Source organism: Anolis sagrei, chromosome 3 (assembly GCF_037176765.1).
Source record: "Anolis sagrei isolate rAnoSag1 chromosome 3, rAnoSag1.mat, whole genome shotgun sequence".
Classification (NCBI taxonomy): Eukaryota; Metazoa; Chordata; class Lepidosauria; order Squamata; family Dactyloidae; genus Anolis; species Anolis sagrei.
The window spans coordinates 68,048,781-68,074,207 of NC_090023.1; the positions used below are offsets into that span (position 1 = coordinate 68,048,781).

Below are 25,427 nucleotides of genomic sequence, written 5' to 3' on the forward strand. Positions count from 1 at the left end.
CCTCACGTTGCCCTTCGTCCGCTGCTTGGGCCTATCTCCCATGGCTGGGGCCTCAACCGTCGTGGGAAGCCCAGGGAAACCGAGAGAGGGAGGAACTGAAGGGAAGCCGCGCTTCCGGGTGGAAGAAGGAAGTCGAGGCCGCCTTGGCATCATCGAGTCCCCTCCCCCTCCCAGCCCAGAGAGGGAGGGGGCGGACCGGAAGGGTGCGAGGGGATTCCCTCCCGCCCTTTATAGCGCCCGAGTTCTTTTGGTCCTAAGATAAATGGGAAAGGAAGCGTTCCTTCCAATGCAGGGTTCGGTAGATTAAGTCATGTGTAAGTAGGCAAAGTATATATCCTTTTTTGGGACTTCCAATATATTTAAAGCAAGCATGGGCAAAATTCGGTCCTCCAGGGGTTTTGGACTTCCAAGTCCCACAAATTCCTATCAGCCTGTTGGTGTCTTGGAGTCCTTGTGAACAACACGTTAAACATGAGCCAACAATGCAATGCTGCAGCTAAAAAAGGCAACGGGATTTTGGCCTGCATCAATAGGAGTCTAGTGTCTAGATCCAGGGTCAGGCCAAACCTGGAATCACACTGTGTCCAATTCTGGGCACCACAATTGAAGAGAGATATTGACAAGCTGGAATGTGTCTAGAGGAGGATGACTAAAATGATCAAGGGTCTGGAGAACAAGCCCTATGAGGAGCGGCTTAAAGAGCTGGGCATGTTTGGCCTGAAGAAGAGAAGGTCGAGAGGAGACACGATGGCCATGCATAAATATGTTAGGGGAAGTCATAGGGTGGAGGGAACAGGCTTGTTTTCCGCTGCCCTGGAGACTCGGATGCATAATTATGTCTTCAAACTACAGCAAAGATTCCATCTGAACATGTGGAAGAACTTCCTGACTGTGAGAGCTGTTCAACAGTGGAACTCTCTGCCCCAGACTGTGGTGGAGGCTCCTTCTTTGGAGACTTTCAAACAGAGACCGGATAACCATCTGTTGGAGGTGCTTTGAATGAGCTTTTCCTGTTTCTTGTCAGAATGGGGTTGGACTGGATGGCCCATGAAGTCTCTTCCAATTCTAGGATTCTATTATTCTTTTAAAATGTCCAGAAGGTCTGTCTCTTTCTTTTTTGCCCCAACTCTGAGTCACCACTGATAATTTTGCAAGGAGATGAGGCAGAGAATGGCTCAGAGAAAACAAGAATGAGAGAGCGAGAGATTCAGAGAGAAGGAGAAAGAGAAATAAGCTGAGGCAGCTCTGGAAGAGGCAGAGAAGGGGGAAAGGCAAGGCAATTTGTTGCTATTTAAACACAATGAACACTGGGAGTATTTCTAGCCCTGTATATAGTATGAATATTTAAAGTAAGAGTTACTGTAGTGATTAGTAGTTTCAGGCAGTGTGTTGTTAAATGTGTTTTCTGCATTTTGAAATATGTAACCCTAACATATTGTGGGGTGATGTGCTGCTTCACACATCTCATTATATACAGACATAAGGGATTTTCCTGCTTCCTGGCAGGGGGTTGGACTGGATGGCCCACGAGGTCTCTTCCAACTCTGTGCTTCTATTATTCTAAAATACCTGGTGGGCCAAAGTTTGCCCACGCCTAATTTAAAGTCACAAAAGGTTATTTTTTGTTAGCAATTGAGAATTGAGAGCTATTAGGATATCATGATAAATATGTGTTTCTGGAAACAGTCCTATGTTGCCATTCCAAGAACCTGACAGGGTTTTTTTCTGTTTAGGAGAATGGCATTTAAACAGTTTCTACTCCATTAGTCATCTTCCCCAGATCTATGCATAAGCAATGATGAAGCTGAAGAAGTCTGGCTAGTGATCCACATAAAATAACATGTTCCAGTTCTTCTACAAAGCAGAATGTTCTCAGCAGATAAGTGAATGATGGCAGTTTACCAAGATGGCAGGAAGTTTGAACAACACTAGAATTGATGCTTATTCTGAAAAGTTTTCAGTGGAGTTAGGGCAAACCACATATTTGTCCTATTTTGGGATCCATATGTTAGAAACAGATAAGCAGTTAGTCTAAGGCAGTGGTTCTCAACCTGGGGTCCCCAGATGTTTTTGGCCTTCAACTCCCAGAAATCCTAACAGCTGGTAAACTGGCTGGGATTTCTGGGAGTTGTAAGCCAAAACACCTGGCGACCCACAGGTTGAAAACCAATGTTTCTCAAACTCTACTCCTCCAGGTGTTTTGGACTTCAGCTCCCAGAAATCCCAGCCAGTGGACCAGCTGTTAGGAAGTGTGGAAATTAAATCCAAAATACCTGAAGGGCTGAAGTTTGCTCACACGTGGTGTAAGAGGTAAGCACATATCCACTATTGTCTATCTGTGAGTAACCTGAGTTACAGCTTGCTACTTCTGAAGAAAAAAATAATGTTAAGCAGTAAAAAATGATAATGGTCATTTTGAACTCCAGCAGCAATAATTTGCATGGCCCCAAGTACTGGCTACAACTCTCATGGTTCCATAGCATGGCAATTAATGTGGTCTCACATTATTTCCACAGTGTAGATTCACCCACAGTCTCTTAATCTCAAGAGGAGGGCAAAGTCAAATCCTATCTGAATGAATCTTACTCAGAAAAGCCAATTACAGGTTCCCTTTAAACTAGAGTCACAATCACTTGGAAACAACTTAAAGACAAATAACATGGGCTAAAGAAGCCGGTAGCATTTCTACAATCCCATCAGAGATTTAGACTTGCGTAACTGTGAATAAGCTTTAGTCAACAATAGTCGATAATATGAACAGAACTAAGCTATTTTAAATCTTTGTAATTAAAATAAACTATCCTCTTCAAAGGAACTTTATTGGTGCATCAAAGATTTATTAAGTAGCCATAAATAAAATCTTTAGCCATCATTTATTTTTATTTATTTATTTATTTTAAAAAGGAAAATGTTGTGGTTTTCTACTGTCCTTCAACTCCAAAGTACAATTGAAATATATCACCACAACCACTGTCAAGTAAAAAATGATACAACTGTCCCAAATCCATGTGATTTCCTCTGGCACCATGTGCATCAAATATTTTTTCTTCAAAAACTGTGAACTTCTTTTGTTTCCCCATTTGCCCTTCAGCTCCCTCTAAGAAAATATCTTCCCTGTGCCGAATCAAAATCCGTTGCCATGATAATCTTCGAAGTCTAAATAAAATAAGAGTATTGCACACTTAGAAAATGCAACAATATCTAATCCAGCTAAAGTTACTCCTAAAACATTCTGTTAAAACCAGTGGACTGTGTTAGTTGTAATTAATCAAAATTTCAGTGTAACTGAAATTATGTCAGAAATTATTATTATATAGTTCAGTCTATTACTGCTATTTGACATTTATCTGTATTTTAAAATGTAGCATATATTCCTAGAAATACTTGTCATTACTTACTATCCTATTACATTTCTCCTAAACTGTATACGATTAAAATACTCAAAAGGAGATTCCACCTGAATATTAGGAAGAACTTCCTGTGAGAGCTGTTCAGCAGTGGAACACTCTGCCCTGGAGTGTGGTGGAGGCGCCTTCTTTGGAGCCTTTTAAACAGAGGATAGATGGCTGTCAGGGGTGCTTTGAATGCAATTTTCCTGCTTCTTGGCAGGGGGTTGGGCTGGATGGCCAATGAGGTCTCTTCCAACTCTATGATTCTATCCTATGATATTTTTTTGGATAACTTTGTAGTTCAAGGATGGGAAAATATATTAAGATCTAGTGAAGTTTGCTGTTTCTAACTTGCTGGTATAGTTCTCATAGCTATTGGTGTAGAAATGGTTCATGTTTATATACTTTGGGGAACTGGACTGTAGCCAGATTTAGTGTGAGTAGCACTAGTTGTGAAGGGAAGCTGAATCCCATCATTAATAGGGCTGAAAAGTTTCTCTGCAGTATACCATTTGCTGACTTACCAATATACAGTAACTTGTGCTATGACTGTTTGGCACCAAATGGGGATATGTGAAACCACCCCTAGTTCCAGAACAAAACAATTTGGCCCATCAAGCAGGATTTAAACTAGAGTTTAGTTGAAAAGCAAAGAAAATCAGAGCGTTCAACTCTGATCTTTTCATCCCTCCTCCCTGTTGTAAGACACGGACCCACAAGAGCCAGAAAAATAGTACAGGTCAATGACTGGCTTAGAAAATGGTGTCAGGAGAAACGCTTTGGCTTCCTCGACCATTGCCTGCTTTTCCAGGAGGATGGCCTACTGGCAAGGGATGGGGTGCATCTCACACAAGTAGGAAAACACCTTTTTGCTCACAGACTCGCAAACCTCATTAGACGCACTTTAAACTAGGTCCACCGGGGGAGGGGGACAACAGCCTTGCGAACACTACTTTACCCATAATGTCTGGGAATCGCCAGAAGGCTAAACGGAGGGCTGCACAAACACAACAAGGACCAAGTACCAAAAGCACAATAATCCCAATTAAACAGCTCAAGGGAAGATCCCAGGGGCTCACATGTCTTTACACTAATGCACAGAGCATGGGAAATAAACAAGACGAACTCCAACTTTTAGCACAACACCACAAATATGATATCATAGGGATCACTGAAACCTGGTGGGATGACTCCTATCGCTGGAATGTAGATATCGAGGGGTATAACCTCTTTCACAGAAACCGAACAAAGGGGAGAGGAGGCGGAGTAGCCTTATATGTCAAAAACTCTTATGCTGCAGAAGAGATTCAAGACAGCAATCTGGGAAACCAGCTTGAAATCATCTGGATAAGAATCAAGGGAACTGGGACTCAAAAAGATGTCGTTGTAGGCGTCTACTACAGACCCCCAAGCCAGGAGGAAGAACTTGATGAAGTCTTCTGCCAACAGTTGACCAAACAGGCACAGAGAAGAGATGCAGTAGTCATGGGCGATTTCAACTATCCCGATATTTGCTGGAAAACAAACTCGGCCAAGAGTACAAGGTCCAACAAATTCCTCGCTTGCCTTGCAGACAATTTCATGGTCCAGAAGGTAGAAGAGGCAACAAGGGGATTGGCTACTCTTGATCTCATCCTAACAAATGCGGAGGACCTGATCAATGCGGTCGAAGTGGTAGGATCCTTAGGGGCAAGTGACCATGTGCTCCTGCAATTTGAGGTACAAAGGAAGGCCGAAACTAAGACAAGTCAAACCCGCATTTTGGACTTTAGGAGAGCTGATTTCCAAAAAATGAAGGAAACGCTGAACAGCATTCCGTAGACACAGATACTAAAAGACAAGGGAGTTACGGATGGATGGGAATTTCTCAAGAGTGAAATACTCAAGGCGCAATTGCAAACCGTGCCAACAAAGAGAAAAAATAGGACAAGTGCAAAGAAGCCAGAATGGATGTCCAAAGAACTTCTAACTGTGCTAAGACACAAAAGAGACATGCACAAGAAGTGGAAAAAGGGAGAAATCACCAAAGAAGAATTCAAACAAATAGCCAACACCTGTAGGGAAAAGGTCCGCAAGGCTAAAGCAAAAAACGAGCTCAGACTTGCCAGGGACATTAAAAACAATAAAAAGGGCTTCTATTCTTATGTCAGTAGAAAAAGGAAAAACAAGGAGGCGATAGGACCTCTTCGCGGAGAAGATGGGGCAATGCTGACAGGGGATAGGGAAAAGGCAGAACTACTTAATGCCTTCTTTGCCTCGGTCTTCTCACAAAAAGAGAGTCTTCAACCTCAGCAAGATGGAGTGGATGAGGGATTGGAGGACATCCAACCCCAAATTGGGAAAGAAGTCGTCCAGGAATACCTGGCCGCTCTTAATGAGTTCAAGTCCCCAGGGCCAGATCAACTACACCCCAGAGTATTGAAGGAACTAGCGGAAGTCATTTCGGAACCATTGGCAACCATCTTTGAGAGTTCTTGGAGAACGGGAGAAGTTCCAGCAGATTGGAGGAGGGCCAATGTGGTCCCAATCTTCAAGAAGGGAAAAAAGGACGACCCAAACAACTACCGTCCGGTCAGCCTCACGTCGATACCGGGCAAGATTCTGGAAAAGATTGTTAAGGAAGCGGTCTGCAAACACTTAGAAACAAATGCAGTCATCGCTAATAGTCAACATGGATTTATCAAAAACAAGTCATGCCAGACTAATCTGATCTCTTTCTTCGATAGAGCTACAAGCTGGGTAGATGCAGGGAATGCCGTGGATGTAGCGTACCTGGATTTCAGTAAGGCCTTCGACAAGGTCCCCCATGACCTTCTGGCAAGGAAACTAGTCCAATGTGGGCTAGGCAAAACTACGGTGAAGTGGATCTGTAATTGGTTAAGTGGACGAACACAGAGAGTGCTCACTAATGCTTCCTCTTCATCTTGGAAATAAGTGACAAGTGGAGTGCCGCAGGGTTCCGTCCTGGGCCCGGTCCTGTTCAACATCTTTATTAATGACTTAGATGAAGGGCTAGAAGGCATGATCATCAAGTTTGCAGACGACACCAAATTGGGAGGGATAGCCAATAGTCCAGAGGACAGGAGCAGAATTCAAAACGATCTTGACAGACTAGAGAGATGGGCCAAAACTAACAAAATGAAGTTCAACAGTGACAAATGCAAGATACTCCACTTTGGCAGAAAAAATGAAATGCAAAGATACAGAATGGGTGACGCCTGGCTCGAGAGCAGTACGTGTGAAAAAGATCTTGGAGTCCTCGTGGACAACAAGTTAAACATAAGCCAACAATGTGATGTGGCGGCAAAAAAAGCCAATGGGATTTTGGCCTGCATCAATAGGAGCATAGTGTCTAGATCTAAGGAAGTAATGCTACCCCTCTATTCTGCTTTGGTTAGACCACATCTGGAATATTGTGTCCAATTCTGGGCACCACAATTCAAGAGAGATATTGACAAGCTGGAATGTGTCCAGAGGAGGGCGACTAAAATGATCAAGGGTCTGGAGAACAAGCCCTATGAGGAGTGGCTTAAGGAGCTGGGCATGTTTAGCCTGAAGAAGAGAAGGCTGAGAGGAGACATGATAGCCATGTATAAATATGTGAGAGGAAGCCACAGGGAGGAGGGAGCAAGCTTGTTTTCTGCTTCCTTGGAGACTAGGACGCGGAACAATGGCTTCAAACTACAAGAGAGGAGATTCCATCTGAACATGAGGAAGAACTTCCTGACTGTGAGAGCCGTTCAGCAGTGGAACTCTCTGCCCCGGAGTGTGGTGGAGGCTCCTTCTTTGGAAGCTTTTAAGCAGAGGCTGGATGTCCATCTGTCAGGGGTGATTTGAATGCAATATTCCTGCTTCTTGGCAGGGGGTTGGACTGGATGGCCCATGAGGTCTCTTCCAACTCTTTGATTCTATGATTCTATGATTCTATGATCTCTACGTAGGATAGAAACTTAGGAAAATTCACCTATCCTGTCTATTCTCCACCTTCATATCTTTTCCCAGCTTCAAACTGCCAAATCAATGCAAGCATTAACCTTTTATATACGACTGGGCAGCTATTAACATTTGGCCATGCCACCAACAACTGCAGCAAATCCATCGTGTGGCAGAAGTCAATTCATTACACCCTTAAGAGAGTGCACAGGTTCCTGTGTTACTAAGGGGATCAAGCAATTTCTGAACGAGAAGCCATCTACTGTAGAATTGCAACTCCTAAGATTACTTATGTTGTTCTCCCTGCCATGCCAAAAAAACCTTCTAATGTAACAAGTTTGTTCTGTCATTAAGATTTCAAAAATCACAGTGAAGGCTAGACATAAAGGAATGTGTGTTTATACTATTATGCATGGCTTTTGGTTTCAGCAAATTATTCTCCTCACCACATGTTTCTGTTAAGCTAGAACTCCAAATGTATTCTAAATTACTATATCACTGGTACTATGGAAAAACTGGAACACCTGACATGTCTGAATGGATTTAAGGAAAGAAAATGCTAATTATATGCTGCAGAATTAATGCAGTTTGACACCATTTTAACTGCCAGCACTCAATGCTACCAAATCGTAGAAATTGTAGTTTCTTTAGGCACCAGCACCATTTGGCAGAGAAGGCTGAAGACCTTGTAAAACTACAACTCCTGTGGGTCCATACAATAGAGTCATGGCAGTTAAAATGCTGTCAAACTGCATTAGTTTTACAGCTGGATCCTCAACTCCACTGTAGATAGAAATTATTTTAAGAATTTCTCAAGTTGCTCCTGACACAACAAAAAAATTTAAGAATAACTGTGAATATTTTACCTTTACATATAACTAGTTGGGATTATAAATACTATATGCTTTACAATATAGAATTAAGAAAGTTGCTTTCTACATTAACTATAGGAGTGAATTTGGATCCAAGAGGGATAAAGTCAAATCAGTTGTAAACATCTGATCTGCCGGGGGAGGGGGGGGGGGAGTTAATACCATCTTAGGAATTTTCTATTACTAATGTTACCAGTCAAAAGAAGAGTATTGCAAATCTTAAATAAAAGATATATGAATACCCACCTTGCCCAGAACTCTTCGCACATGCTCTGTGGGCCTTCAACACAAATGATACCTGGTTTCCCAGGCATGCTGAATCCAGTGAGAGAAAGTTCCTTAGACCAGTCAATTATATTCTTTCTTTTTTGCTTGTTATAAATGTGATGGCTGTAAATCCAGAGTCTGGTGAAGATATCCTCAGAACTTTGAATATTTGATTTCTGTGAAGTGGAAGATGATCGTTCCTTGTTGATGTAAGCAGCAGCATGATCTTTAATCCATTCTCTTGCACTTAAAATGCACACTTCACCAGCACAATGCTTCTGCAAGTATGTTATAAGATCTGTATTTAGCTGAGCCTGCTGGGATCGACTTATGAATTGAGACCTGTAAGTGGGGAAAGATAGCACAGTTTGAAACACACCGTCAATAAAAATGAATTGCATAATACAATCCAAAACATGCTCTAGATCACTGCTTCAGCTGTAGGTCCCGAACCCAAATGGGGTTCCCATAGCTCAATGCTGGAGTCCCAAAAATGTGGCAGTAGTCAAAGGTGACACTAATCTATTAGCAACAACACGTAGTGTTTACAGTGGACACTGCAAAAAATGCTTCAGCTGTACTCCACAAAAAGACAACATTGCAAATTTTGATATTTTTTTATCAGTAAATGTTAGGTTTTTATAGCTATTTTGCATACTTAGATACCTGGGGTTGCATAAATGTTGATCAGAAAGAAAGCTGTCACAACTGGAAAAAGTGTAAGGAGCCCTGCTCTAGATTATGCTTATTTCTCATTTTCCTTCATTGAACATAATGGGTGGAACCAGACTTAAAGACTTGTCCAGAGCAGACAACTGAAATCAGTTATACTAATACATGCTGGGGAAACAGAAGGAAAAAGGAAGAGGGGCCGACCAATGGCAAGATGGATGGATGCTATCCTTGAAGTGACTGGCTTGATCTTGATGGAGCTGGGGGTGGCAATGACTAACAGGGAACTCTGGCGTGGGCTGGTCCATGAGGTCACAAAGAGTCAGAAGCAACTAAACAAATAAACAACAATTCAATTAAAAAACCAAGATCAAACTGCAATGTCATAAATTAAAACACAACAAGAAACTGCTTTAGTCTTCCTGCCTTAACACAAGATGGAAGGAAAGGCACAAGTCTGAGGCTAGTCATTTTCAGTTCTGATTCTAGGAAGGACAGGTGCATGTCAATTATCAATTTAAAAACATGGTTTCAGCTACATTTTACACCGGCTAATGTTTAAGCTTTCAACTTGTGTAACAGCTTGGGACACTGCTTTTTGTCAGTTGTCATATTTTTCAAAAATGAGCATTATAATAACAAAATCATGTTACTCGGTTCTCCATTTGTAAAATTAGAGAAGCATTTCAATAGTGTTTTTAATTGATAACTGATAATTGATAGACACTGAAGATCTATACGTATATTGCAGTGCATTTGACTATCGGTATAGAATGAATGCGGTTTGACACTATTTTAACTGCTATGGCTGAATGCAATGGAATCCTGAGATTTGTACTTTTACAAGGTCCTTAGCTTTCTTTGTTAAAGACTGTTGGAGCCTCATAAAACTGTAACTCCTGGCATTCAACAGCATGCATTCTAGAGCAGGCATAGGCAAACATTGGCCCTACAGGTGTTTTGGACTTTTAACTCCCACATTGTGGCAGTTAAAGTCCAAAACATCTGGAGGGCCAATGTTCGCACATGCCTGTTCTAGAGTATAGTTGCAGCCTATATAGTTGCAGTTTTATACCCTGCTGCATTTTAATTGGATTTTGATATACTATTATGTTTTTTATTATGTTTTAGTTGGTGTATTTTGTTGTAAGTTCTGGGCTTGATAATGGGGACATGGAGGTGGGGTATAAAATTATTATTATTATTATTATTATTATTATTATTATTATTGGTGAGACAAGGTCTAATTTCCTGCTTGATCACGGAAACCTATTGAGTGATCTTGGATCGATCACACACTCTCAGCTCCAGTAGTAGTTTTGCCTTAGGGTTGCCATAACTTGGAACTGATTTGAGAACATAACATCAACAATAACATAATAAACATATTTAATTTCCCCCTGTGGAATATAACATGTAGTACCTGATAGTGATTTCTGGAAGCACGGTGGGATATTCCAATGGGAAAGCACAGAACAAAGAAAGGGGAACCTAGAAAGAGATTTTTAAAATATATGTCTATATAGTATATTTAAGAGTATAAATTCAAAAGGCATGTTCATTTACTTTCAGACAACAGTACCTCACTTCCATCAGGCTTCTCTATTTCTAAATTAAGCATAAACTGTATTTTTGAAGATGGCTCTTCCGAAGTGCACTTTTCCACCCGATCTTTCAGTTCTGCTAGAGCCAGTTGGTCAGTCACCTTAAATTCATCCTCATTGGGAAACATACTGGAAAGCAAATCTAATTCAGAGAGTTGTTGTTCAGCTTCTTCCAAATGGATCATGTTGATTATATTCCTAAAAGAAATAAAGCAGAAAAATAAAGTTAACATTGGGTGCTGTGAGTTTTCCCTGCTGTATGGCCATTTATTTTTTTATTTTTTTGTCGTGTCAGGAGTGGCTTGAGAAGCCAAGTCACTTCTGGTGTGAGAGAATTGGCCGTCTGCAAGGACGTTGCTCAGGGGGCGCCTGGATGATTTGATGTTTTATCATCCTTGTGGGAGGCTTCTCTCATGTCCCTGCAGGAGGAGCTGGTAGAGGGAGCTCATCTGCCTTTTCCCGGATTTGAACCTGTGACCTGTCAGTCTTTAGTCCTGCCGGCACAGGGGTTTAACCCACTGCGCCACCGGGGGCACGTTGTATGGCCATGTTCCAGAAGCATTTCCTCCTGATGTTTCACCCACATCTATGGCAGACATCCTCAGAGGTTGCGAGGTCTGTTGGAAACTAGGCAAGTGAGGTTTACGTCCAGGGTGGGAGAAAATAACTTTTGTCTGTTTGCGGCAAGTGTGAATGTTGCAATTGGCCAGCTTCATCAGCATTGAAAAGTCTTGCAGCTTCAAAGCCTGGCTGCTTCCTGCCTGGGGGAGTACTTGGTTGTAGCTGGCCCTGATTGTTTCTTGTCTGAAATTCCCCTGTTTTCATTTACAAATAGCACTGCTTCTAGTTCTAATATAAATTTGAAGCAACAAGTGATTTCTCAATAGCATGTTAACTTTCAGTTACTTATGAGCATGATTTGAAATTTACTGTGTACATCGATTTCCATTATCTCTTCTATTGGTAACTCACGTTTATAGATGTTTCGAAGTAAAACCTTCTAGATTAAATGAGACTTGCATCCAGGTATTTAAAAATGACAAAATTACACCCGGAAGTACGGCCAGCTCGATACTCTACTGTGATCAGAGTCTATAGCCTCTCCGCTTCCGTCTACGTCTCCTCATTAGAGAGTTCCTTCTCGACAGCCAACTTACCGGAAGTTCCGGTCGAATCAAGTGGCCCCTCTGTCGTGTAGTCTCTATGGTCGTGGGCCGCCAGCCGCTTGCCGAGTGCTGCTCCGGACCGCCGCAAAACTCTTCGTCGGGCTCACAGATGTGTCGCAAAATACTCGCTCCCAGGACGTCACTCGAGGTAAGGGCACCAAAGCACAGGGCCGCGTCGAGGCGCCTCCGCCTCCGCATGCGGTGCGAACGCTACCAGTCACTCCAGTCTTCGTCGCCGGGGCAAAACGCTCGAATGCTTCTCGATTGGTGGGGGTAGCTATCAGTCAGGTCAGATAGGCGGGCTGCGAACTAGAGAGTTGGCCAATCAGAGGGCTGGCTCTTCAGCGTTCTAATGCTCCTTTCCCTAGAGTGCGGGGGAAAAGTGGAACCGGGCAATTTCTCATTTGTCTCGAGACATTCTTACACGAACTGCCATAGGAACCTATTGTGTATCTCGAGGCATGGGAGCCTTGCGGCTGAGAGTTGTTCAAAAAAAGGAACTTTCCAAACTTGTCTCTTCCCTTCCATTTCAAGGGGAGTATTTGGGGTGCATCTACACAGCAGAATGAATGCAGTTTGATACCACTCTGGATGTTGTGGCTCAGTGCTGTGGACTTATGGGAGTTGTAGTTCTACAAGGTCTTCAGCTTTCTCTGCCAAAGAGGGCGGATGCTTCTCCAAACGGGAACGCTCACAATCCCATAACATTGAGCCAAAGCAGTTCAAGGCGTGCCAGGGTGAATCCTAGGAGTTGTAGTTTAATCAGGCATTAGCACTCACCAAATGCAGCTGCACCCTTAGAAAGCAGGTGCTACACTCTGATCTCTGTATCCATGGATTCAACATCCACAGCTTGAAAATCGACCTCCTATATCTCTCCATTTTATATAAGAGACAATGTTTTACACCATTATACATAATGGAATTGGAACATCCATGGAAAGGTCCTGTAACCAAACCCAGTATCCTGGCAAAACCTAGAATCCTCTTTTTGGTATGTTGGCAAAACCTAGAGCCTAAAACCTAGATAAAAACAAACAAATGAACAGAAATTAAATAAACTATAGTATAATATATGCAAGAAGGAGAGGGGGCGAGAACAAAAGAGAGGAAACCAGTGATTTCCAACTGTTTTTTTGACCAGGGACCATTTAATCATGGACCGCTCTCCAACATTAGTACCAAAAGGGTTACAAATCAGTTTTGGTCAACTTTAGATTCGGTTTGGTTATTTAGGGCACTGATTCAGAAAATTGCATTGGATAGACCACATCAGCTCCAGTTTCTGATACAGAACATATACCATTCAATAGTCACCATCTGCTCACACACAAAAAGCCATATTTAATAAGCTTCAGCACTATAAGAGGGTTTTGCGAGATCGGTCACTTTCATTGCAATGGTGTAGTAATGGTGAGGCCGCTGACCACATTTTAGTTTTTGCAGAGCACTGGTGGTTCATGGACCACAGGTTGGGAACCACTGACCTAGAGAGAACTGTTCAATTCCATAAGCCATGCAGTAGCTATGGTCAAAGGTGGTTAGTTATTAAATGATTTAACCATCTAACACAGTGGTTCTCAACCTGTGGGTCCTCAGATGTTTTTGCCTTCAACTCCCAGAAATCCAAACAGCTGGTTAACTGGCTTGGATTTCTGGGAGTTGTAGGCCAAAACACCTGGGGACCCACAGATTGAGAATCACTGGTCTAATACAAGGACAGATCTGACCCACCCCCTGGTTCCCAACCAACAATTTGACAAAGGAAAAGAAAGGGAGAGAGAATAGCCAAGAAATAGTGTATAGCTGTTTCACCTGCCTAAGGAACTTAAGAAAATGATTTTAATGTCTTCATAGTAAAAGTAGAATGTGTGAGGGTTATAAACTGCAGTGAATGTTCTTCCTTGACACTAATGGAAAGTATTGTAGGACTATGAGGAAAAAGCAGCAGTGAAAGGAGCTTCCTAGAGTAAAAACAGGACTGTTCCAAAATATACCATTGCATTTATATAAATAATAGCAATGCAACATAAAATGTAATATCAGAAGAAGATGAAAGTGATGCTTGCATTTTTGTATGACTTTGTTTGATACCTTTTCCTCCTGTTATTAGTATACTCTTCCAAAAATATGTTTCAAAAAGATTAAGGTGATTACTCTTGATTATCCTTGTGGAAGAACAGTTTGTTTATGCACTTGTGAATACAGCTATGTATTCGTCAGGATGATTCCTACACACAATGGCCCATATTGTGTCCCTTCAAGTCATTAACAACTTACAGCAGCCCTATGGTGAATCTATTACTGGGATTTCCATGGCTGTGACTATGTGTCTTTCTAAAAGTTGCCTAGTAAGTTACCATTAAAGTAAACCAACTGATTCAGTAGGACTTACCTATGTGTCAACTTACTGAGTTTAGGTTTTTCTGGCTGTATGGCCATCGAAAAACCTACAATAACCCAGTGACTCTGGCCATGAAGGCCTTCAACAATACATTGTCAATTTATTTATTTATTTATTTATTTGGGGTTCTTTTACCCTGCCCTTCTCACCCCGAAGGGGACTCAGGGCGGCTTACAGAAGCAAGGCACGGTTCGATGCCTGCAGTACAAAACAATCAAGACACAAAGTTAAACAATTACACAATTACATCACACTAATTCATATATCAATAAAATCAATAAAAACCAATACAAACCCAGTTCCTCTCTTACAAGGTCAGCGATTGCTAACTCATAGTTCTAGTTTTCCATTCCACTTCATCAATCGTGTTGATCTTATTCACCTGATTGTCTTTTAATTGCCTGATTGCCCAAAGGCCTGGTCCCACAACCACGTCTTCACCCTCCTCCTGAAGGAGAGGAGGGATGATGATGCCCTGATTTCCCCCGGGAGTGAGTTCCACAGGTGAGGGGCTACCACTGAGAAAGCCCTGCTCCTCGTCCCCACCAGCCTCACTTGTGAGAGTGGTGGGGTCGAGAGCAGGGCCTCCCCAGATGATCTTAGATTTCGGGGTGGGACGTAGAGGGAGATACGTTCGGACAGATACACTGGACCGGAACCATACAGGGTTTTGTAGGTCAAAACCAGCACCTTGAATTGTGCTCGGAACTGAACCGGCAGCCAGTGGAGCTGACATAACAGGGGGGTGGTATGCTCCCTGAATGTCGCTCCGGTGAGTAATCTGGCTGCCGCTCGTTGGACTAATTGAAGTTTCTGCTTGTCAACTCACTGTTCAACTGTTGATGCATTAGTCCACTCTAGTTGGGACAAACCCATAGGATTTGGGCCACTAAGTCCCATATTGTAGGAGAAGTGGAAAGTAATAAAAATAATAAATAAAATGTTTCCTACATTATACACCATCAGACTACAATTTTTATGGATCTGGTAACCTGGTTGTATCTGGGGTAGGAGGAGGAACATTTACTCTTTTGTATGTTACTTGAATAAAACAAACCTACTAAGAACTTCTACAGTCATTTAAGATCCTAGTATAGTAAGACTAACTGCAAAGTTTTCATCAGTGCAAGTGGCTGTATTTTATTTATTTCATTGCATACATATCCCACTTATTGCCTGCAAAACTTGGGGTGATACATCTGAAGTTACCCTGTTCTATCTAAACAGAAGCTCTTAGGAATAGATTATAATACTATGTAACACCATTTGAAAGTTTAATAGTACGGTACTTACTTGGAAAGTAGCTGTTGTACTCCAGAAACTTCGTTTTTGTGGCTGCTACAAACTATGTTGAATTGGTTGAGACTATAGCAGATACTGATTGAAAAACTGTAGCAAAATGTGCTGCAGGATGTCCTGCAAAACCAAAGTTTTTGCAGTTTAATAAACTTTTACCCATACTTTTATGACAGAACCAATTAGGAAGTGACATTTATCATCCAGGAACAAAAATCATGTTATATAGTGTAATTTTTATACTGTAGATCTGTCCTTGTCTTGGTAAAATGCACTTTGATTTCTTAGCTGAGCAGTTATTTGAACTCAGATCTTTGTATTCAAAGTCCAGTACTATCAACAGCTAGATGGTATGAGTGCTGTCGTTGACTTTTCTGCTCCTAGTATGTTCTTATTGTACATTTTGCTGCTAAATAAATTGTTATACCAGGCATGGGAAAACTTTGGCTTTTAGGAATTGTGTGAGTTGAAGTCCAAACCACCTGGAGGGATGAAGTTTGCCCATGCCTGTGTTATACGCTGGCTTATGTAGGGTCTTTATAAATTTTCAGCCAGAGGTCAGACTTCATGATACTTTGATCCTTCTTCTCTAGATGTCTAAAATATAGAGAAAGAAGGAAAAAATGATTGGCAAAAGATTTCATTCCTACTTTCTATTAAAACTTGTTCCATGGCATTTCATTGTGGTTGGGATCTCGAAACCTTGAAAAAAATATATTGTCACAGTAGTGCTATGTCTTAGTGTGTGCTAAAAGCAGCTGCTCTTAGGTTTTGAGGTTTCTTTGAAAGTTAAGAGTGATCCTCCCCCTTCCTTCCTCCCTGTCCAGATCAACATTGTTTGATGTGGAATACAACTTTGAGTCTCCAACATGGGAAAGAAACGAACAAAGGGGAAAAATGTACAGTCAGATGACTTAACGGACATATCAGGTATGCCTTGTAAGTGCAAACCGTGTCAGTCAGTTGTATAGCTCCTATTGGAAGTGTTTTATTAATACTTGGCAGGATTTTTAATGCCATTGTTAAGGAGTCATCCCTATTGCAATTATGTTCCCAAATAAATAGTTATACTCTGACTTGTATATAACAGCATCATATACCAGTAAACACAAATCTCCCAATTCATGTAAGGTGTGATCATCTTTGATGTTACTATTTTAATTGTCAGCTGGTGAGGATGAAATAACGAAAAAGATTATTTGGATTGTTACTTTCAAGTTTTTGATGCTTGCACATAAAAATGGGGTATACACAAGTGGCAAATGCCATGTGCTAGTAGAGTGATGCCATTGATATAGCCCTGAGAGTGCAGTCCTATTCATGTTTACTTGAGAGTAAGCCTATTTGGAAGTAAAATGTGAGATTACTGAAAGTTACTTCTAGCCTAAAGACTATAAAAATTACTAAATGAAGAAAAACATTTATATAATTATTTATGAAGCATCCATGTCTGTGTTGTGCATATATTAATGCGGGCTTAGGATGGAAATAAGAAACAAGAGGTCATTGTATTTGTTTTCTTACACGCATTTAAAAAAATATAAATGCCTCTTTTTACAAAAAAAACCCTACAGTGGGCTTTAAGCATCAAAACAAGCAAATAGTTACATATTTGCTACATATTATTGACTGCTGAGATAGCCATAACATGGCCCTTCAGATTATATAGGACTCCCAACTCCCATTGCCATCATTGCTAGTAGTTGAAATATGAGAGCTGCAGTCCAGAGTATATGAAGCAACCAAGATTTTTCATTTGTGATATTAAAATCAAACATGTTTTTTGTGGGGCCATTTGTAGGACAGTATTAGCAACTTTGCTTCTACCTGCAAGTTATTAATTATCACAGCAATCTCATCTTTCCTCCATGTAGGTCACTACAGTACATATTTGTTCCATCTTGTTCCCACTAAAGTCCTACAAGGTAGCTTAGATCAAGAAAAGAGTCATTCACCCAAGGTTACTCAGAAAGTTTTATAACTGATCAGATAACACCACCTTGGATCAGATAACACCATCCTGGTCTGTACTCCATGGATTGTAAATAATGTACCTTCACTCTCTGTAGTTGTGAGTCTCACCTTGTTTTAACCTCTTGACAGAACCTATGTGCAAACACCTCCGCAAAGGCTTGGATCAAGGCCACCTGAAAAAAGTCTTGCAGAATGTAGACTGGGGCTCATGCCAGGATTGCCGCATATCTGACAATGGTACATCAGAGAAGTCTGAAGACGAAGCAGAAGACAGACCATCAATATGGTTATGTCTGAAATGCGGCCACAGGGTATACCTTTTCCCCTATAATAAAACATGTTAAGATTTTAAATAGTACACAAAATCTTGGACATGCTACATTTTCAGGCCACAACCAAAGATGATCATTGGGGATTCTGGTACTTGCAATAAAAAAAGTATCTTTTCCTAATTGTGATTAATGCTTAGTATTACATTTGATGAACACAAGTGTTTTAGTTATAATATCAACTGTCTTTTCTGTTAGATGTTTAAGAGATCAAACATGTACATTTAAGGGCCTTCAGATTGGGTGCCATGTAGAGATCTTTTTGCTCTTTATCACATCAGACTGTCTTTCTTACTGCTGAATGATAATTAATTTTCCTGCTAGACTTCAAAAGTATGTACTGCCTAACTTAGGGTTACTATGAGCAGAGAAAGCAAATTTTGTTCTAATTAGCAACCTCACAAATGGCATAGTGATTGACTGTGGCCTAAATTGTGGTTGTCTCAGTTGCAGTAGACATTGCACATTGATTCAATTGCTGAGTGAGGAGTAGAACTGAGGTGTGTGTGCTTCATATTTCTGTTGTTAATGTCACAGGGCTGTGGCAGAAATTCTCAAGAAAAACATGCTTTAAAGCATTATGAAACCCCAAGATCAGAACCTCACTGCTTAGTTCTTAATGTGGATAACTGGAGTGTATGGTGAGTTTCTCATTTTTATAGTATGAGGTATAAGTATTGCAGGCCTCAGCAACTGATTTATTGAATATTCTGAGTGTGCACATTCACCATTGAATACTATATGGGTGTGATAGTGTACAGTTTTGTATCCATGGTGGATCACAGAAATAAATCTTTGTATGGACATGTGCTACAAGGCTGTTAGATGTTTTCTGTAATCATTTGTACAGTATACTTGAATTACTGTTTCTGTATACATAGATTACATATGGAGTTTGTTTTCAATGTCCCAAGCACTATAAAAGCTTTTGTAAAGGCTATTGTGTCATTAATGATTCTACAGTTACTCTCAGCACAATAGAATTTAGTTACATATGCTCAATCTCTACTGGTATGAGTATAAATGTATATTTTGCTGCACACATTGGTTTGAGTTATTGGACTAAGACTTGAAAGTCATTAATTTTCTCTGTGTTGCATTGACTGCTTTTGGGGAGGTGCTGTGGATATCACCAGCACAATAAGGAAGCCCGTTCTTTCATATTCTGGACTTCGAAATAAAATTAACTACCCAATATAGTTCTAATTACTGAACCTTAAAATAGATCAGGTGTAGGGTAGGCGCCTTTCAAAAAACACAGTTTAATAAGGAATGCCTACTGTCCATCACTGTTACTCTACCAGAAAAGGCATGTAATAGCTATCATTTATTCATAGCTTTATCCCCTGGACATCAATCACGTTACTCTGAAAACCTGAACGGAACCTGGAAATGGCTCAGTGTTCAGTTGCACACCAACATAAAATCTATTTCTTTTCTTTTTTCTTTTTTTTTTTTCTTCCTTTGGTGTGAGACTCAAATTGGTTCACAAACCATGCAAGAAAATTAGCTTAAAATGTAGGGAAAGAACTGAAACATAACTAAAATATCACAATTTTAAAAAAGCATACATTAAATAATATAAAACCATTGTAAGTATGCAAAAGTTAAAACTAAAGTGCCCACTACCAATATAATATTCTCCCTGAAAGAAAGTTTCATTAAAAATCATATCACAGTTAGTTATGTATATTGTATTTATTTTAAATATATTCCATGCCATAGTATCATACCACTTTGGTTTTATCTTAACAACAATTATCTTTTGTGATTTTTTTTTGGTTGAAATAGGTGCTACTTGTGTGATAACGAGGTCCAGTACAGTAGTTCCAGTCGGCTGGGCCAACTTGTAGATTATGTTAGAAAGCAAGCTTGTACAAGCATGCAAAATAAAGGTAAGTTCCTAGGACAAGAGACTTGAATCTGTGAGGGGTTGATAAATGTAAATAAACAGAAGCATTACCACAGTTTTTTAAACCAAGATATACCCTGCAGTATAATAAAGTGTCACTCAGGTACTTTATTTGAACTTTTGAGCTGAAGTGTATTTGCTTCAGTTCAAAAGTTCAAACAGGGCAACAATATATACAGCTGTCTCTCTGAATTGACACAGATAACAGAGGGAATAAAACAGTCCTTTTAAACAGTCTTTAAATCAAGCCTCATACCTTAAAAGTGATCAGGCTTCAGATAGTTGGCAGCCAGCACTCTCTTCGCTGTCCAAAGTGAAAGTGGCAGTTAAAACCGTTAGTCTCAGCAGGAAGCCAGAGACAGCAGCCAATCAAAACTCTGGCCCCTGGCATGCTCAGCCAGTCAGCTGCCGACACATGTCTTTCCAGGCAAACCCATTGCATCATGGCATCTCTTTTCAAATCCTCACAGAATCTACTCATAGTGTGTTTTAGCTACTGACTCCCTTTTGAGGAGTCAGTGAGTGTGCGTATAGCTTTAAATAATTACATTACTGCATTTCTATATAAATTCTAACGGTTAACTTCCAAACAAATCAGAAATGCCAAATTTCATCCATAGGCCATATACATGAGTAGGGCCTACAGGATGAGAAAAAGATATTAAAGAGAACATGGACTCTTATATTGTATGTTCATTTTCATTAGTAATTAGCCTCATATATGCTGAGCAAACCAGAACAGTGGGAACACTTCAGATAACTTACAGAGCTAGTTGAATTGTGCCTAGAAACAGACAGTTGTCAGTGGAGCTGTTCCAACAAGGAAAGTTGTAGACAATCCCAGTTAACAATCTAACCATCTCTTTGGGCCAGTAGAGGCCTCCAAGCACTTTTCAGAGGTAGCCTAGCCTCACATAGAACATAGTCCAAGTGAGATGTAACTAAGACATGTGTCACTATAGCCATAGGTACTATTGATACATTAGTTTTAATTGTGCAAATGCACTCCTGGCTACTGCCAAAACTCAGGACTCAAGCTTTGTTTCATAATACCATTCCTGTCTTAAGAGATATTTGTAATTGCTAGATCTCGTGATTGGATTGCCAATGTGCTTTTATCATATCTTGACTGTTTTCTTTTAAAATTCAAAGTAGACTCTGCCATTTCGGTGTCTAAAGATGAAGAAACAAAACCAGTAGAAAACAAAAAAGTAAAAGATCACAAAAATGAGGAGGAGAAGGAGAAAAAGGAGCTTTTGCTCAAAGAGAATAAGATTCATTTAAATGGCCTTGCAGAAGTGACAGTAAAGGGTCTCAGCAATCTTGGAAACACCTGTTTCTATAACGCCGTTTTGCAGGTAAGGTGCAAATAGCTGAGATTGCCATCTATTTTCTGGGTTTGTACTGAAAAGTGATTGGAACTGCAGTTGCATTTTAGTTATTTTCTGACTAAATTGCTGTTTTTAAAGGCTATATAAACTTGCTTCTAAGTACATTAAACACATTTATGTATTTTTGGAATTTTATGTTCATTAATAAAAGTGGTACATATGTTGTTTCCTTCAAGAGTTGGGATATATTTGGCAGGAAGTAGCGAGTTCTATGTTTATTATTTATTCATTTACGGTATTTCTATTCTGCCTTTCTCAGCCCGAAGGTGACTCAAGGCGACTTACAACTGGCAACAATTTGATGCCACAATAGTCATATAAAAACCATATAAAATCATTAAATGCATATAATCACCAGTGACTTTCTATTAGCTCAATTTCAATGTTGCAGCCAAATCTCTAATCGAATCCTGATTTGTCAGATTCTGTTGAGATGGGCAGTTGAAACTTTTTTTATCAGTAGTTGTGTGTGATGGAAATGAATCCAACTTGGATTGGATCAATAGATAAACAAGCTGCTGCAGTCTTTTTCTGACTTTCCAAGTCACTCTTCTTGGTTGCAGCATTTCTTCAGGAAAACTGGAGGCGCAGTGGGATTGGGAGATTTTGAAAATTTAGTGGCATTGTGCTGTTTTCACAAAAACATAACTGAATAATATTGGCTCATTTTCCCCTACAGAACCTGTCACAGACCCCAGTTCTAAGAGAACTCTTGAAAGAGGTTAAAATGGCTGACTATACCATTACAATTGAGCCTCCAGAATTTTCAATAACAGTATGTACACTTCTATTTTGGGATGCATTAAAATGATTACAATGTGGATTTAAGTACTTTTCCTTTCAAGTTCAGATTATAACTTTGCAGACTCTTTGATGGGTCTCTAGATTTAGAAGTGGGCAGAGCAATAACACCATGGTCCTGCTTTAGGATTGCATGAAGACCGCACATAAGGCTGAGGAGTTCTCTCATTTTCTGATGTGGCCACAAGGAGATCGGAAATCTTTTGTATCTATTTTTAATTAATCATATTCTCATGTAATGGCTGGGTTCAGACAAATCATGGTACCTTTTCGATATGAGGGAAGGAAATGAAGACAAGGAGGCCAGGAGCTTGAACTTCCCCTCTGAGCATTTTGATCTTAATTTGATCATGAAAGGCTTTCTGGAGCTTGATTTCCTTATGAGACACACATTCCCCCTCTAGCACTGTTGATATTCCTTTCTGAGCCAGACTAGCAAATTCCCACTGTATTTCGTTCTCAGTTCAGTCCTCCTGCTACTATCCCTCTTCCTGGACTCTTAGTGTTTCGTCATAGCTGCCTAACTTTTGGTAGAGCTGAAGTGGTCTGTGCTGTAGAGAGGAAACAGAATTTCTTCTGGGATAATGTTTTTTCTAGTGAACACTACAATAGATGCAACTCTTCAATTATACAAATTAACAAAATGACTTTGCTTAGGATAGTGAAGTTATCTTTGTCCCTGTTCAGATTGTTAAAATATTTAATGTGACTTTCTTTGTGTGTTGTTAAGGAACCTGTGGTAATTACACTTGATCAACCAAGACCTCTTACTTTAGCAATGTGCGATTTTCTGACAGACATGCAAGAGACAAAAAAGGGAACTGTGACTCCTAAAGAGCTCTTCTCCCAGGTCTGTAAAAAGTGAGTATCTTCCCTGTAAAGCATCTTCCTATAGTATTGCAAAACTGGCTTAGTATATGTTTTGATTGCTTTATGCTGAATTATAATTGATCTTATCATTAAAAAGCTTATTAAATTGCTATTCTTTTATGAACAACAGTGGGACTAAATCCAAAATTGCATTGAATCTTTAAACTTTTCGTCCTTTTCACTAGATGTGCACATCTCTTTACTTTGGTCCGCAGTTAATGACACAGCACTGCACTTTCCTCCCCCCCCCCCCTTGCCCTTGTTCCTTAGCTACAATTTGCACTATCTCCTTCCCTTGTATTGTTTACAGTTTAGCCATGTTTTATGGCAGTTGTGACCATAGGTTACTGGGCATTTGTTCTGAGTTTGAAATCGTTGTTTTATATGCTATTGGTTTTATTTTTAATTTTTTTGTATTGTACCGTGTGTTAATTTTATGCATTATTTTAGGCACTTCGTGTCATATGTAAGCCACCCCGAATCACTTTGGGGAGATGAATGTGGGGTACAAAAATAAAGTATTATTATTATTATTATTATTATTATTATTATTATTCCCAAACTCACTCCAACCTTCCAGAACTGTATCTGTGGGTTCACAAGAGGTGCAGTGAAAAGCAGGGACTGACATTCACTTAGTATCAGTGGATGTCACTTCTCTACTAGGAGAAGTCCACTACTGGATCTGGCCCTCTGACAGTTCAGGCATCAGATGATTCTAGAATTTGAAGCCTGAGATCCTGTACAAACTTAACAAGGAGTATGTGGCATTTTAAAACAAATTTACATACCGTGATGCTGTAAAACTCTAGAAGAAACCACCTCCTGTTCTTTTGCATTACATACCAAAATATTATGGGGACTATACAATAAAACAAGCAACTTCAATATTTATTTATTTATTTATTTATTTACTGTATTTGTATACCGCCTTGCTCAGCCCGTAGGCGACTCAAGGAAGTATGTTTACAATGTTGTTTGTAATTTCTTGGGACCATAACATAAAACATAAACCTGGACATTTCAAAGTGATGTCAGAATTCGTTCCTCATTCTCAAGCTATATTGCCCTCTTCCTCAACTAATTATGTATTCTGCACACTTTAAGCTATGACAATTTCTTTTTCTTTCATACACAGAGCCATACGGTTTAAAGGGTATCAGCAACAGGACAGTCAGGAGCTGCTTCGTTACTTACTAGATGGAATGCGGACAGAAGAAGTTCAAGTAGGTATCTGATCAGGATTGATATGGTGGCTGCTGAAATTTCATGTCCTCTTTTCTCAAGTATTAGTTTGGAGAGAGTAAGTTCATGCTACAAAATGTAGTTGTGATTTCTCATAGAGGCAGTGGGGGCAAATTAGGGTGCAGTCCTAAATTCTCCTACTAGAAAGTAAATGCATGCTTCTGAATAATTAACCAATTTAGAATTGGAGTATTATTCCTGTTTAATAATTTTATTGAACTTCAACATGTTGCATACAACATTGTCACAGCATCTGAAATACAGTAAAGATAGAGCTTTAAATTCAGAAATGAGGATTTTTCTCACAATTATGAGCTGTCAAATTAGATTGTTAAAGATGTACTGTTCCTTTCACATTTCAAATGGCAAGTGTTCTCTAACAAAATAGGAACATTGTATCATCTTAAAGGATTTCAAAAGGCAACTGTTCCATAACAAACTGGATTTGTTCGTTTTTTTATAGATGCAAGAATGTAGCCACAACTAATGTTATTACCCTTAATTTCAGTGGAACACAAGTACAGTCATTTTAAGTCTCTCTCTCTCTCTCTCTCTCTCTCTCTCTCTCTCTCTCTCACTCACACACACACACACACACACACACAAGTGAGATGCATTGGACCAAGTTTGTATACATGGGGTTCAATTAGCAGGTTTTCTCCCCATCATAGGCATCCATCTGGAATAGGGAGGGATGTCATTCTCAGTTCTTTTCCCTAACCTCCTTCATCCTCTGCTTGGGAGGATTGAGAAACTCATTGAATCTGCAGGGAAGTGATTCTGGGCTTCAGTGGCCATTGAAATTGTAAAAAAAAACACTCCTTTGAGTCAGTGGAAGATTCTGTTGAATTGAAGATACAGTTCATTCAGATGGTAGGGAGATCATTTAGATTTAAGACAGTCTGCTCTAGGAACAATGTATTCATTGATAAAATCCTTTGTTTTACGGTTATGAACAAAAATGCATGGCTTCTTACTTTTGCAAAACATAATTCTATTCTCTAGCGGATCTGTGTTGGAATCTTTAAGGCACTGAATAATTCAGCTGACAAAGAGAATGAAGAGCTTAAAAAGAAGATCAAAGGTAACTGTTTCTATCCATGTGTTGCTAAAAATGTTCACCATGTCTCTTTGAGTCTATTTGGGAGCTCCATTAATCACATCTTTTGAAAAAAGGAGCTATATAGTGTCTTCATTCTGTTCTCTTACTAAAGAGTGTGCTACCTCTTTTCTAATTTGGTAATTAGGCTCACATGTAACAACCATGTGATTTGTTGAATTTTGACTTGTATCTGAACTCAT

The 25,427-nt window shown here is 39.9% G+C and overlaps 3 protein-coding genes and 1 long non-coding RNA gene across 9 annotated transcripts in view; 2 read left to right on the plus strand and 2 right to left on the minus strand.

The window, feature by feature from the left end:
• Nucleotides 1-164, minus strand: part of LTN1 (listerin E3 ubiquitin protein ligase 1) — a 30,639-nt gene extending 30,475 nt beyond the window's left edge. The window contains exon 1 of the mRNA XM_060770455.2: nt 1-164. Coding sequence (XP_060626438.2) covers nt 1-153 — 153 coding nt within the window. The 5' untranslated portion in view covers nt 154-164.
• On the plus strand, nt 125-10,967 carry LOC137096717 (uncharacterized). Its single transcript, XR_010909647.1, has 2 exons — nt 125-2,310; nt 10,706-10,967. It is a non-coding gene; the product is annotated as an uncharacterized lncRNA (long non-coding RNA).
• RWDD2B (RWD domain containing 2B) lies at nt 2,855-11,973 on the minus strand. 3 transcript variants are annotated; one of them, XM_060770463.2, is made up of 5 exons: nt 11,895-11,973; nt 10,716-10,935; nt 10,557-10,624; nt 8,441-8,803; nt 2,855-3,156 (listed from the first exon to the last, which is right to left on the minus strand). In XM_060770463.2, exons 2-5 carry the CDS (start codon nt 10,920-10,922, stop codon nt 2,922-2,924), a joined length of 873 nt encoding a protein of 290 aa, XP_060626446.2. In that variant the 5' UTR covers nt 10,923-10,935; nt 11,895-11,973; the 3' UTR covers nt 2,855-2,921. The 3 variants fall into 3 exon arrangements, with proteins under 3 accessions (XP_060626446.2, XP_067322797.1, XP_067322798.1); XM_067466696.1 differs by lacking the exon at nt 11,895-11,973 and adding an exon at nt 11,710-11,873; XM_067466697.1 differs by lacking the exons at nt 10,557-10,624; nt 10,716-10,935; nt 11,895-11,973 and adding an exon at nt 9,338-10,318.
• The window catches only part of USP16 (ubiquitin specific peptidase 16), a 20,790-nt gene continuing 7,324 nt past the window's right edge, over nt 11,962-25,427 (plus strand). For 2 of the 4 annotated variants that reach the window (XM_060770457.2, XM_060770458.2), the window contains exons 1-10: nt 11,962-12,051; nt 16,431-16,533; nt 17,707-17,888; nt 18,444-18,547; nt 19,698-19,801; nt 20,971-21,176; nt 21,889-21,984; nt 22,741-22,871; nt 24,019-24,106; nt 25,131-25,209. In XM_060770457.2, coding sequence (XP_060626440.2) covers nt 16,473-16,533; nt 17,707-17,888; nt 18,444-18,547; nt 19,698-19,801; nt 20,971-21,176; nt 21,889-21,984; nt 22,741-22,871; nt 24,019-24,106; nt 25,131-25,209 — 1,051 coding nt within the window. In that variant the 5' untranslated portion in view covers nt 11,962-12,051; nt 16,431-16,472. Of the gene's footprint in view, nt 12,052-16,430; nt 16,543-17,706; nt 17,889-18,443; nt 18,548-19,697; nt 19,802-20,970; nt 21,177-21,888; nt 21,985-22,740; nt 22,872-24,018; nt 24,107-25,130; nt 25,210-25,427 lie in introns of those variants that run through there. The other 2 variants (XM_060770459.2, XM_060770460.2) reach the window with 2 other exon arrangements.

Coding starts and splice junctions, on each gene's coding strand:
- RWDD2B (XM_060770463.2), bottom strand. CDS start 10,922: ATGATCCATTTGGAAGAAGCTGAACAACAACTCTCTGAATTAGATTTG. Junction 8,804..10,556: donor CTTCCAGAAATCACTATCAG/GTACTACATGTT, acceptor CCCCACTTACAG/GTCTCAATTCATAAGTCGAT. Junction 3,157..8,440: donor TGCGAAGAGTTCTGGGCAAG/GTGGGTATTCAT, acceptor TATTTTATTTAG/ACTTCGAAGATTATCATGGC.